This window comes from Neltuma alba, unplaced genomic scaffold, assembly GCF_004799145.2.
Source record: "Neltuma alba isolate B1F8T4 unplaced genomic scaffold, ASM479914v2 tig00011398_pilon, whole genome shotgun sequence".
NCBI classification, from domain to species: domain Eukaryota; kingdom Viridiplantae; phylum Streptophyta; class Magnoliopsida; order Fabales; family Fabaceae; genus Neltuma; species Neltuma alba.
The window spans coordinates 548,421-562,090 of record NW_021636087.1 but is presented as its reverse complement, the minus strand read 5'-3'; the positions used below and the strand labels follow the sequence as shown (position 1 = coordinate 562,090).

Below are 13,670 nucleotides of genomic sequence, written 5' to 3'. Positions count from 1 at the left end.
ATATATATATATATATATGTGTGTGTGTGTGTGTGTGTGTAAGTGAAATAAATTACACTGTTCATGATATATGCCGTCAATTATAGTTTTCATATTTCTTATTGATATGGATATTCAACATGACTGAGCCAAAGGTTAACCGGAAAAGAAAAATATTTGATTAAATATATTGTGTGCAAATCAAGCACAAAGTTATGGAAATCTATGTTGCATTCCTAGCAAAATTAAGATATTTAAATTTTCTTTCATGGTTTTTTATTAAACTTATTTTCTGCCCACTTGTATTAAACGTGGTTTAAAATTAAGATATTTAAGCTTTCTTTCATATTTTTTTTCAGTTATTGAATACTCATCATTAGATAGTGAGCCATGGGAATGGTAAAGTAAGAGAATTAAGAAAAAAACTTAAAAACAACCAAAATTTCGAAGAAAAAAACATAAGAGATGATGGGAAAAGCTTAGAAAAATCAAAGAACACTAAAAAAAATAACTTAAACAAACCAAATAATCATTTCAGCCACAAAGAATATTTTATTCAGATAAAACACTTAAAAAGGACAGTAAGAAAATGTTAAGAGTCTTTTTTTTTTTTTTATCTTAGTAGTATTTGCGAAGGACAGAAGTTCTTTTCCTCTCTCGATGTCATTACAGAAGTATTAAAGAAAATATTGTTTTTTTTCTCTTGAAAAACTAATGCTTACAATTTTAACGCGAAAGACGAAATTGCTCATTTTTAACACTTCTGAAATTATGTTTAGTAAAAAAATAACTTTCAAATATTCACAGTTCTTTTTTTTTTTTTAAAAAAAAAAACCCTTAACCGAACAAGAAAAAAACCTAAATTTTTCCCCTTAGTGAAACATCACTTGAGATTTTTCATATTTGCTTTTCATCACTCATCAGTTTGATGTTCATCCACTTTTGGTCGGTTGTTGCTAACCCAAACAACAAACATCCTACGACTGACCCCTATTTCCATGCAAAAACTGAGGATCTCCTCCTTGTTTGATCTCTTAAGCCTCCAACCCAACCTCTCTGCAAAACTCGCCATTCGACTCCGTTGCTCATCTGTGAACTGGGTCCTCCTCTTCCTCTTCCTCGTCGGCGACGGCGGCACCAACGCCACAGCGTTGTCATCGTTATTGATCTCCCCGGCCGCATTTCCCTCATCAGCAGCAGCCACTGCAGTTGCCGGAAAGTTTGGCTGTTGGTGGTTTTGCTGCGGCAGGATAGTTACCGCGGTGTCAATTGTCATGATCGGAGTATAGACAAATTGTTTCCGGTGAAAGTTCCTGTGACAGTTGCAAACTGCACAAAGCAACGCCTCCGATGAGCCACCGTGCTGGTCGTCGGCAACAATATCGTCTAAGTTACGTTGCAGAAACTCAAAGCAGCCATCTGTGGCTACTTTACCGAGGGAGGCTGCATGGTTATGGAGACACTCCAAGTAGACCACTTCTTGCTTGAAAGCCATCACCGGAATGTTATTGTTCAAGTTAATTCCAGACATGATGGTTAAGTAGTTTTTGTTTTGATTTGATTTGATTTGGAGGAAGATGGAAGAAGGAGGCGTTTACATATATAGGAGTGGATCCTGATGATGACAATTAATTAATTAAAGTTCATGTAATTGAATGTAATAACATAATTGATCAAGATTCTTTTTTTTTTTTACACAATAATTTATGGCATTATGTGTGTTTAATAAAAATTTTGAATGAAAGTAAATATTAGAGAAATTTAATAAAACTATGAATGAAATATTAAAGGAATTTAATAAAACTAATTTTTATTTTTTTTCATATTATATTAGTAATTAACAATAACTATAGAATAAGTGCTTTGAAAGTGTTTTGCTTATATTATTGTTAAATATATTATATATATATATTTTGAGAGGAGAGATGATTTATATGCATATATAAGACTTACATTATACTACCTCTGATTTTTAATATAAAACCTCGTTTGACTTTTATTTTGGTTCTAAATATAAGACCCAAATCCACTTTGTTTCTTATATTTATGTATTTTTTTTAAGATAGTCCTTCTACCAATGGTAGTTTTAGCTAATACACTTTATTAGTAAGGATATTTTAGGAAAGACAACACCTATTTATGACAAATAACTAACTTAATTTCTTTCCTTAATCTCTTCAAATTAGTCAACTAGCTCTTATAATTAGCACCGGATGTAGTATTTTATTAAGTCATATATATATATATATTTTAAAGTCTTGGTTCTTCAAAATGTTTGTGTGCGTGTATATATATTATCCAAGTTATATGTGCGAGATATATACAAAATACAAGACTTTTGGTTTTCATATGCTTGACGTAATTAATAGCAATCTTGTTCATCACTCTCGTGTCTGGACTAACCACTGGTTTAATTACATGGCTAATACACCACTTTGTGTAGAGAAAATAAGGAGTAAGTATAATGGAGTGGGAGAAAATGAAGACATTACTATTATGGAAATGAACAACATAAAGATGAAGATAAAGTCACAAAGACTTGTTTGCATACATCAAAGGCCTTGGATTTCATATAGGAATAAACTTTATGCTATAACTTTTTATGTTAAATGATAAAATAATACTGATCCTTAATATAATATTTAGATAACTAATTTATATATATTAGGAAAATTAGTTAAGTTGGTTATTTGTAATGAATACATGTTATCTTTCTTGGAATACCTCTGTTAATCAATAATCATGTGTAGTAGAATTACTTCTTTGAAGGAATTAAACTCTTTAATATATAACATGTATAATCATCGTAAGGATTACTTGAGGCTAAAATGGATAAATATTAAAGACAAAATAAATTAGATTCTTATATTTAAAATCAAATTAAATCTCTAACTAGTACTTATATTAGCTACTGGAGGTAGTAATAAGATATGGATGGTTAAAACTAAAATTTGGGGGGAAAAAAAGATGAGGCGTATGTCCATGAAATCCCCTAAAACATTTGGCTAGCTAACCCAAACTGTAATTTCTTTATTTAACTTGGGTATTGTTGAGAAATTAATACATTCATTGTATTGGGGGTGGAATAATGTCTACTTTTAATTTGTAGTGTTTGCATTGTCTTTTTAAAATTCATCAAGAAAGAAATCATGTCTCTCAATTCATTGAGGAGTTGAAGTAATTAATAGTAAGATTTAAAGGTTATGAGCATTGATAAAAGGGAAAATTGTTTACAGGATAATAAATTTTGTAATGGAGGATTTTCCATAAATTTTCCCTCATAAAAATACATTTTTATTTTTAAATAAAATTGGTCCTAAATAATTATTTTATTTTATATGATACTTTAATGATTATGCTTGTTAAAAAGTCTAACTGAGAAAATGGATTGGGCCGGTGATGGCGAAATGGATATGGAGGTCCACAAGCCCAGCGTCGTTCGTCCCTGCCGAATCGCAATTGAAGCTAATTTCCAATTACATGACCTAGTTCGTTACAGTGCAGAGATCCATGGCTCTGTGGAGAGCTCGCGCAGCTTCGTCTGCGTTTTCCAGAATCGGCAACCTCAACCTCCTGAAGCCATTCTCATTCCTCAACAATGCTTCTCGCAATTTCTCTTTAGGTACTCGTCCTTTTCAAAATGATTCATCTGTTAATGTTGATTCTTAATGAGAATTTAAATATTTAAACTGGTTTTTAGCCAGATGAAGAGCTCCCCTGCTTTTCTGGATTAAGTAGAACAGCTTTCTTTATTTTCTCCATGGTTGCCTATGCCGTATTGAGAGTGAGTGAGTGAGTGATAAGGTGTTGAATTTTCACCAAGTTTCTAAGGATTTAGCCTGATTTTAGTGAAGACGAAGGAAAATGAATTGGTTGAAAATGGTCTTCAAGGTTCCCCCCCCCCCACCCCTACATTTTTCTTTCCTGGTAAGGCTGGAACGCCCGTTTTACCATTCCCCCGTATGGGATTTGACTAGCTCTCTTATTTGTAGATGTGGAGTAGAGGATCATCTTTCATTTTTAAATGTTCAAAGAAGTATAATGGCGTCGACCGCGTGAATACAGAACCCTAGATGTAATACTTGCCAGTTAGAGCTCTCTATTCTCCGTGGAGATAATTTTCTTGTTAAGCCAAGGACAAATTTGTAATGATGATAACTCTATCACCGTGGAGAATTTGTAATGCTTGCTACTGAATTTTGTTTTAGTGACGTAGAAATGATGATAAATTCTGAATTAGGTTTGGGACATACAACGCAAATTTCTTTTATTTTTGTGTAATAGGCTGTTTTAAAGACCGAATTCAAATAATTTAGATCCATCTTGCTCTATGATTTTTCCCTCACCATTTTCTTAGAATGATGAAAAACTGTGCATACATAAATCCATATTTATTTCCATTTTCGTTCAACTAAAGTATATTATTTTTATTTTGATTATGCGGAATTGAATAGAAACATAACTTGCTGTTTTGCTTAGAGTATTGAAATAACAAATATCTGCATTTACAATGTTATGCAAAGATTAGAATGAATAGGTTTGCCAAGCTAAAATATTTTACCCTTGTTCCTGGTGGTCAATAAGAAGAATGGCAAGAGAATAGAAGTGTGGCATAAAATGTGATGTTGATTTAAGTTGTAACATGTAGTTTCTTCCCCTTTCTCCACTGTTAAATCCATGTGTATGTGTTATCGATCCTTAAATTTCTCTGTTTTTCTATTCACATTCACAGGTTCTGCAAATGCAAATTCTCATAGCGCACATGAGAGAATGGTGAATCAAATGATGTTTTCTGACATAAATGCACAAATTGGGAGTTGCATGCCGCTTAGAGCTATGCGAATTGGGACAATCATTCATAACATTGAGATGAACCCAGGGCAAGGTGGCAAACTGGTCCGATCAGCTGGGACTTGTGCAAAGATATTGAAAGACCCTTCATCGAGATATGTCTTAATTGAACTTCCTTCAAAGAAGACAAAGTTGATTGATTCTCGTTGCAGGGCTACAATAGGTAGAGTGTCTAATCCAACCCACGGAGATCGGGAGCTTAGGAAGGCTGGGCAGAGCCGGTGGCTCGGTCGAAGGCCTGTAGTTCGAGGAGTGGCGATGAATCCCGTAGACCATCCTCATGGTGGAGGAGAGGGCAAGAGCAAGAGTAGTGGAAAATATGGGAGAGTCTCTGTTTCTCCTTGGGGCAAACCAACCAAGAGTGGATACAAAACTGGCCCACTGAAGCGCAGAAGGTAGCCTGAGACATTCTTCCATTGGTTAGTTTGAGCTCTTCTGTGTGATGTTAGTAATAATTGCTGTAACATTTATGCATGTTATAAGATTCCCCTGTCTAAATGATGAATTCAGAAGCTCCAGTCATTCTGTGGATTGTATATTGGAGTAAGTTTTGTCATTGCAAGTTAATTGGTTTTCCATTTTCTTTCTACTACATGACACATGTGAGGGTTTAATTTATAAACCCCTTATGTTCACAGTATGAATTTGGGGCCATCATTGGCCACCGTTTCTAAACCAAGATCTTTATAGCAATTTAGTGTTGAGATATATGGGTAATTAATTGGACGAATTTTCCCTGCGTGTACAAACTTTGGGAAAAGAGTTGCGATGTCATAAGAATAGTATGCATGTTATATATTCTCTTTTTTTTTTTCCTTAAAAAGAGAATTTTATTACAATAATTAAAAAAAAAAGACAGCTTTGTTGTATATCTTTGGATTACTTGTGTGCGCATGTTATCTATGTGATTATATGTATTGGTTGGTAAACATTTGTCTTCTAATTCAACTGTGTAATCATAACTAATTTAATTATTGTATTACTTAATTGAAACCAAAACAAAAATTAAAAGTAATAATAAATAGGAGCGAGAATCTGAGGTGCCCATGGATATTATAGGCATAGCCCGTGGTGCTAGACAGGATATGCTTAGCAGGCAATCCAAAAATAGCAGCCGCGTAGCTCATATTTTGTGTTTTCTTCTGCAGCAAACTTCTTCCTGTTTAGTTCTTTTTCTTCTTTCTTTTTTATGTAAAGAAAAATGTAAACAGCAGCTCTTGAAAGAAAAGTGAAAAACGGAAATTGAATACCAGCAACCACACGGTCACAATTCAAACTGATGGGCAAAGAGGAGCTTGTTTTGACTGTAGAAAGTAATATCTATTATTAATTTAAAACCTAATTATATAGTTAATGTTGGAGCCTATTTCATATGTTTATCAATTTTCTCTCGAATTAGCCTTATAATTATTCTCTCAATAATAATTAATTAGGAGATGAAGGAAGAAAATTAAGAAAGATGGTCAAGATGTTTTTAAAAAAATATATATTAACTAATTTAACTATTATTTTTAATCTATTCAAATTAGCTAATTAAATTTTACATTAAATAACAGAAGAGTAATTTCTTTTGACTAACTTAAAATATAAGAGTGATTCTACATTTATTTAGAAACGTGTGAAATAAATAAATAAGGGAAAATTTTGTTTAAGGACCATAGTATAGAATTAATTTTAAAGAACTTCCAAAACTTTTTGAAACTTCATTACAGGACTAAAAGGACAAATTCATATTAATTCCATAACGAAAATGATGCTATTGTCCCTCCTAATAAAAGTGGGAGAGCTCATTTGCAAGTGAGACTAGACAATTTGTAACATACTCTTCTGGTTCTATTTATAGGGTAGAGAGATAAGGTATTTTTTGGTCCTATTTATAAGGCACTGAGAGAAATTTTTTGCATGAATGTACAATTTTACCCCTAATTTATTATTGTGTTGACTTTGTTTATATGAGGTATAATATTTATTAAATAGGGATAAAGTTGAAAAGTCATTAAATTTTAAATGAGAGCTAATGAAGTTTAAGGTTTTTCTTAGTCTGTATGAAACATGTTGGAACTGCCTTATAAATAGGACCAGAGTAGTACATACATATATTTACAATTGGAATTAGTTTCTTTACCACCTGAAATAGGTGTCCATAAGTAAACAAATGTGGGAGAGTCCATTTGCAAGTAGGACTAAATAATTTGCAATATATATACATTTATTTACAACTAGAATTAGCTCATTTATATGTCACCTCCTTCACTTGAAGAAAGTGTCCATAAGTGAATAAGTGTAGGAGAGCTTATTTACAAGTGGAACTAGACAATTTGCAACATACATACCTTTATTTATAACTGTGATTAGTCTATGTACATGTCACCCAACAACAAGTATTATGAGGAGCAATATCATCATTTTCTTTGTGGAATTAATATCAATTTGCCCCCTTGATCCTACAGTAAAATTTCAGAAAGTTTTGAGAGTTTTTTGAAATTAATTCTATACTGTGGTCTTTAAACAAAATTTTCCCAATAAATAATGTGAGTGGTAATGCAAAACAGGCATCGCTAGTTACTAATGGTAAGGTAAGAGGTGGGAACAGCTAATGTTGATCTGTTCCATTGCGGTTTTTGGTATCTTTACAGTCAACAATGCTTACTAATTCCGTTTGGGCGCTTAAAACCACCTTCTTCTCCTCTATTTAATTTTTTTTTTTTTTCCTTTGTCACCGAAAGTTTGAACTTAATCTCAGAGGGATTTAAAAGAGATATTTGGTGTTATTGAGCGACAAGCCTCTAACTACACTCCAAAATTTTGAGTTACTTTTATATATATATGTGTGTGTGTGTGTGCGCACGCACGCGCACACAAATAAATGAAGGTTTCATAATAAATATTTATTTTTATATGAGAAGCGGCAAAGATATAGATTATTTTTTGATGAGTCATCTTTTACATGCTCTCTCTCTATATATATATATGTATGCATGTGTGGGACAAAAAAATAACTTATCAAATATAACATCCATTTAATTAGTTTAATGCGATATTAAAAATATAATGCAAATTTATGTCACAAAAATTAACTTCGTAACAAAAATATCTAGGGTTTTTTGAATATGCATCAAATATCGAACAAGTTAAATGTTGCTTTTAAAATTAAAAGTTCGAATGCCTTTTTTCCCCCCAAAAATATCAAATATAGATTCTAAGAAAGGAATGTAAATTGTAGAAAAAGTCTCACAACAAGTCAGTAACATGGACTTATTATTTAATATAGATATTTTATAAACAGTCAATATCTCAAACATCATGCCTCTATGTAAATACACTCAATATATGAATAGCAAGTATAAAACTAAATTATTTAACTACTAAATTAATTTATGACATATTAGTAGTACTGGATTTTACAAAATAGAAAAGTAGTACATTGAATTGAATCTTAGGCAGCAGTGATCTTTCAAACCCTTCCATGTTTTTTTTAGGAAAGGTGAAAAAATTTTAGGAAAGGGGTCGGGCTCACCCACGATCTAAGGGCAGGACACCTAACTCATGTTTTCACGACTTTACAGACCAGGCAGGAGAGTACACATGCCTCCACCTCCCCCTGGCTAAAGAGCATTAACCACATGAGAATTAGCCCCAGAAGAGGTCGCTTCCACTTAGCTATGGTGATGCCTCCCCAGCGCCGCGACAAACCTTTTATGTTTTGATTCTTAATATAAATCATTTCTAGCTATTTTACCGATATAAAAAAAATATGAAAATGATGTAGATTTTCTTAACTTTTATCTTTAACCCTAATAAATATTAATAAATTAAAAAGAATGGACTCTCTATTTTTAAGCCAGCCGAATATCTCCATTTCTTTATAAAACAAATTGAGAGTAAGGGCATGTTTAGAATCAAGCAATTATTCTTTAGCACTGACAAAGAACAAAACAACTATTACATCTTGTTCTTAGTACTACCTCTTGTCCATGGCATAGGAGTTAGAATTAATTTACAAATATTAATAAAATTTGTTAAATTAGTTATTTATAATAAATAAGTATTGTCTTTTCTAAAATACACATGTTAATAATATATATTAGAATAAAAACCTTTTCATATATATAATCACTATAAAGATTGTTGTAGAAAATAACGAATAAATATGAAAAATAAAATATAATGAGTTGTTATATTTAGAATCAAATTTAACCAACTTTTAATATTTAGAACTTTTTTTTTCCTACACAACCATCCTTTGTCTCATTAAATGTTCAAACCTTAATTTAGCGAGAGACCAAAAGCGAATTATAATAAGATCTCAAAAAAAAAAATTACAGAATCTGAAACTTATTATTATAGATTCTTGAGGTTATTATTAAAATTTTTTGGTAATTATTAACCTCGTAATTCTCCCAGTACAAACCCCTCCCTTCCCGAGGAGCATGAGAATTTGATAGATGGGAGGAGGGAGGGGACCATAAATGGTGGCAAATTGGGAAAAACGTAAACGGAAGTACGACGAAGGACATGGAATTTGAATGGGACACTGAAATGGCAAATCCTAAGGACACCCAATCCGCTGTAATTGGGAATCCATTTAATGCAGCCTTTCGTTTTCGTTCGTTTTACTCTCTTTTTTTCATTTTTGGTCCTTCCTGTGATTTAGAAAGAGAGGCAGATCCAAACAAGACATGCAAAACTATTATTACCTCGTTCCTACAAACAAATGGCGTCGTAAATCCAAGCCTCTCGCCCACCCAGCCGCCATTTCCACCGTCACCTTCTTCTTCTTCTTCTTAACTCATCACCAATCCATTTCTTGAGAATACTAATCAATTTCTCTCGTGACTTCTCAATTGATCCCTTATCAATGGCTCAACTTTCGACTTTGTTGTTCTTCTCCTTCCTTGTCGTCTTCGTCTTCGTCTCCTTCTCGCCTCTTTCCTGTAAACCAACCTCCTTTCCACTCGTCTCTTCTACTTCTTCTTTCTTCCTTGGATATATATACTCATGCTTTTGTTTATTAATAAACACACGTGTGCGTGTGTGTTTTTGTTCGGTGGTTTCTGTTGTTAATGTGGAGTTGGATCATTGCAGATGGGTACGATCCACTGGATCCCAATGGAAACATCACAATCACATGGGATTTCCTGGCAGATAATGGGGACACTTACGATGTAAGTTTTTATTTTCTTTTTAATTCTTTAGTAGTTTTTTAAAAATGAAATTCTCAGTCAGTCTCTGAGTTTCTGGGGTTTTGTGTTCTGGCCATCGAGTTTTATAATCTAGGGGGTTGGGAACGGAGAGGTTCAGGCCCCTTTTTTAAAATGGGAATATATAGATCATAGGGGAAAAAAATAATGGGTGAAAAAGAGAGTTCAAAAAGTCTGCGAATTTTCGATGTTTTTAAGGAAGACGATGGTGTACCCGATGTCTGTCTCCGGTTGGGTTTTGTTCTGCTCCGCCCAGTCCCACAAGTTTCTCTTTGTGCCCGATCGAGATCCAATGAATGACATCCACGTCATCCTGCCCTTGGTGCCTGATTCTGTGGGACCTGAGTTTTGTGTCTGCTTGGTTGGTGTTAGTCACTTTCACTTCCATGGACCACATAAACACTCCTCCTGTGTGCCCTGTTCTCTGATTTGCTCTCATGTTTTTTAAAAAAAAAAGAAAAAAAAAGAAAAGAAAAATAAATGTGGGATTCATTCATTGAAGTTTTCAAATTCAACATTGATTTTAGTTTCCATTAGAACCTTATTATCATACATTTGGTAACAATTTTCATTGGGTTCAACTTAATGTAATTAGCAGGAGATTGGAAATCCAGGAGGATTGTTTATTGAATAGTACAATATGTTGTATGGTGGAGAATCTACCTATTTTATAGCTTAAATTCAATTCTATAGAAGGAAAATATTGTGTTGGTTGCCTTACATGCAGGTCTCTCTAGTTTTTCTCCCAATTTTTACAAAATAAAAAAAGCTATTAATTATATTTAGCAGCAGCGAATGTAGATGTTAACATAAGGTGTGTAACTTGATAGTGTAATTTTCTCCCAACAGAATTTCTGATTTCCCTTATTATAATAGAAGCCATGAATCAGGGCATTTTATGAGGTTCTCACTTGAGATGATTTACATTCATGGTTATGATATTATTATAATAAATTATTCATGAAAAAATTGGTGTATTTGAATAACAAATCATAGGGGGTGTTTGCTTCTCAAAAGCACTTTTCCGCAAATCGAGATAAACTCCTCTACATATTTATCTCGTAGACCGTAAAATCACTTCTGAAACCATGATTTGGTTTTCATTTAAACACTCTTATAATAGAACATAACAATGTGATGATCCATGTAACTGAATCCAATTCATGGAATAATACTTGCTGTTATCAGCACCTATTTGATAAATTGTTGAATCATAGAGAGGCAAGGACCCTTTAGTCATATCTTAATTCTAATACCATTTAAAGTATAGATGAAAGAGTTTGATGTTTTACCTGTAGGTGAGGGTATGGATATATAATTGGCAACTATACCGACACGTGGAGAAGCCGGGTTGGAGGCTAAGTTGGGCATGGAGAGGTGATGAGGTAATATGGAGCATGTCAGGAGCAGAGACGACAGAGCAAGGGAACTGTTCAAGGTTTAAGGGACAAGACAAGCCACATTGTTGTGAGAAGCAACCAACCATCATTGATCTTATTCCTGGCACACCTTATAACAAGCAAGTTCCCAATTGTTGCAAACAAGGCATCCTATCATCTCTCACTCAAGATCCCTCACAAGTCACTTCCATGTTTCAGATGAATTTTAATAAACCCTCTGTCCTAAACCCTAGCAACATCACCGTGCCTGCTAATTTCAGCCTTGGAATCCCCGGATACTCTTGTAGTGATCCTACTCAGGTCCCTCCTAGCAAGTTCACCACTGATGGTCGTCGATGGACACAAGTTCTTGGTGAGTTATGATTTTACAAATAGTTTTAGGAGGATTTAGATCCACTAAGAGAACAATGAAATGATGTGTTAGCGGTGATTATAGTTGAGATGGACTCTTACCGTCTCTTATTGAGTCCAAAACTAGTTTTAGATAGTGTTGGAATGAGACAAGTTAACATTTGAGATGTAATTTGATGTGATTGCAGAAACATGGAATGTGACTTGTATATACTCTCAATTCTTATCAGCATCAGCCCCAAAATGTTGCGTGTCATTATCTGCTTTCTACAGTGATACCATTGTTCCTTGCCCTAAATGCAGCTGTAATTGCCAAGGTCTACCTGGAGCAAACTGTGTCAAGTACATTTTCTTATCCCCCTCTCTTATATGCAGCTACTTAATATTGTTGTTATGAGGTTTTTAATTAAAACCAACTCTTTTTTTTTTTGGTAAGAAAAAGTTTAGATGGGTTGGGTCACTGGAGTTCACTAAAATTAGGGCATTCCTTCAAACTCAAAGAACTAATTACTCATCAGATGTTTTTTTCCCCCCCTCTTTCAGTTCTGATAAAGCTCCTTCATTGTTGAAATTGCCACAAGATGATAGCAGCACACAAGAGACAGAACCAGTGGTGAGGTGTTCACAGCACATGTGCCCTATTAGGATTCACTGGCATGTGAAGCAGAGCTATACAAAGTATTGGAGGGTGAAGGTCACAATCACAAATTATAACTTTGTTAAGAACTATTCTCAGTGGAATCTTGTGCTCTTACACCCTAACTTGCAGAGTTTAACACAAGTCTTCAGCTTCAACTATCAACCTCTCAGAATTTTTGGGGATATCAGTAAGTTGCTTCATTTCTCATGATAAGTTTAGTGGGGGAAAAAAAAGTTGTGTATACTTTACTAATAAGTCACTGTCTTGTTACAACAGGAAAATGATATATTCACTTTGATTCTGATGCAAACAAAATAAGCACTTCAAAAGAATCAAAGCAGAAAACCTTCTAATCGAGAAGCTAACTAGACAATGAAGAAATAAATAAAAGCCAAACAAAAACATTTCACATCAGAGAAGTCATTTTGCCCCCTTTTCATGTACTCTTTCTTTTCCATTCCATTTCACAAACCAAAGGAGCTTGACTGTGTTTATGTGATTGTATGAAATATGAGAATGCATATGTTTTGAAAGTGACATAATATTTGGGGAAAATTTTCAGATGATACAGTGATGTTCTGGGGGATAAAGTATTACAATGACATGTTGCTGACACATGGGGAGAATGGGAATGTACAGACAGAGATGCTACTTCACAAAGATGCTGGAATCTTCACCTTCACAGGAGGATGGGGTTTTCCCAGAACTGTTTTATTTAATGGAGATGAATGTGTTATGCCCAGTCCTGATAATTACCCTACCCTGCCCAATATTGCTGCTTTTCACTCGTCTTCTTCTTCTTTCCTGCTTTTCGTATCTTTTATCCTCTCAATGTTGTTACGGTGAATCACCAGAACTGATCAGTATACATAGTCATTCATAGGCTTCTGAGATTAATTTCTATGCAGAATGATTATACTAGTTAGTTATATTTGTTAGCCACATCAGAATGTTAGATTAATCTCTCCATTCATAATGCCATTATTATTCTCGTACGCTTCAGATTTTTAATAACATTTTAGTATTTGGTGGCATAATTTTATCTCAATTCCATCATTTTGGGGTACCCAAGGGATAGAGCGTAATCTAGAACAGAAGTTAAGATGCTAGTTATATAAACTTGCGACAGTCTAATAATCAGGAAAAAAGGTACTCGTGACTTTTCCGGGCTTATCATTGGTTTATAAATAAAAATTACCAGATCACAGGAAATTCCTTTTAATTTATACTGTGATATGTTGAGATGAT

At 33.7% G+C, this 13,670-nt stretch overlaps 3 protein-coding genes across 3 annotated transcripts; 2 read left to right on the top strand and 1 right to left on the bottom strand.

Moving 5' to 3' along the window:
* Positions 1-892: 892 nt before the first annotated feature.
* On the bottom strand, positions 893-1,510 carry LOC114712894 (zinc-finger homeodomain protein 14-like). Its single transcript, XM_028897454.1, has one exon. The coding sequence runs from the start codon at positions 1,508-1,510 to the stop codon at positions 893-895; it is 618 nt and encodes a 205-aa protein (XP_028753287.1).
* Positions 1,511-3,459: 1,949 nt separating this feature from the next.
* LOC114712884 (60S ribosomal protein L2, mitochondrial) lies at positions 3,460-5,579 on the top strand. Its single transcript, XM_028897445.1, has 2 exons — positions 3,460-3,601; positions 4,712-5,579. Exons 1-2 carry the CDS (start codon positions 3,490-3,492, stop codon positions 5,227-5,229), a joined length of 630 nt encoding a protein of 209 aa, XP_028753278.1. The 5' UTR covers positions 3,460-3,489; the 3' UTR covers positions 5,230-5,579.
* Positions 5,580-9,893: 4,314 nt separating this feature from the next.
* LOC114712893 (COBRA-like protein 6) lies at positions 9,894-13,415 on the top strand. The gene is made up of 5 exons (XM_028897453.1): positions 9,894-9,995; positions 11,330-11,783; positions 11,971-12,124; positions 12,326-12,609; positions 12,985-13,415. Exons 1-5 carry the CDS (start codon positions 9,894-9,896, stop codon positions 13,266-13,268), a joined length of 1,278 nt encoding a protein of 425 aa, XP_028753286.1. The 3' UTR covers positions 13,269-13,415.
* The last annotated feature ends 255 nt before the right edge of the window (positions 13,416-13,670 follow it).

Bases quoted from the DNA above. Each gene is read 5' to 3' on its own strand.
- LOC114712894 (XM_028897454.1), bottom strand. From the start codon at position 1,510: ATGTCTGGAATTAACTTGAACAATAACATTCCGGTGATGGCTTTCAAG.
- LOC114712884 (XM_028897445.1), top strand. From the start codon at position 3,490: ATGGCTCTGTGGAGAGCTCGCGCAGCTTCGTCTGCGTTTTCCAGAATC. The intron at 3,602-4,711 runs GTACTCGTCCTT...TCACATTCACAG, and splicing joins TTCTCGCAATTTCTCTTTAG to GTTCTGCAAATGCAAATTCT.
- LOC114712893 (XM_028897453.1), top strand. From the start codon at position 9,894: ATGTGGAGTTGGATCATTGCAGATGGGTACGATCCACTGGATCCCAAT. The intron at 9,996-11,329 runs GTAAGTTTTTAT...TTTTACCTGTAG, and splicing joins ATAATGGGGACACTTACGAT to GTGAGGGTATGGATATATAA. The intron at 12,125-12,325 runs GTACATTTTCTT...CCCCTCTTTCAG, and splicing joins CCTGGAGCAAACTGTGTCAA to TTCTGATAAAGCTCCTTCAT.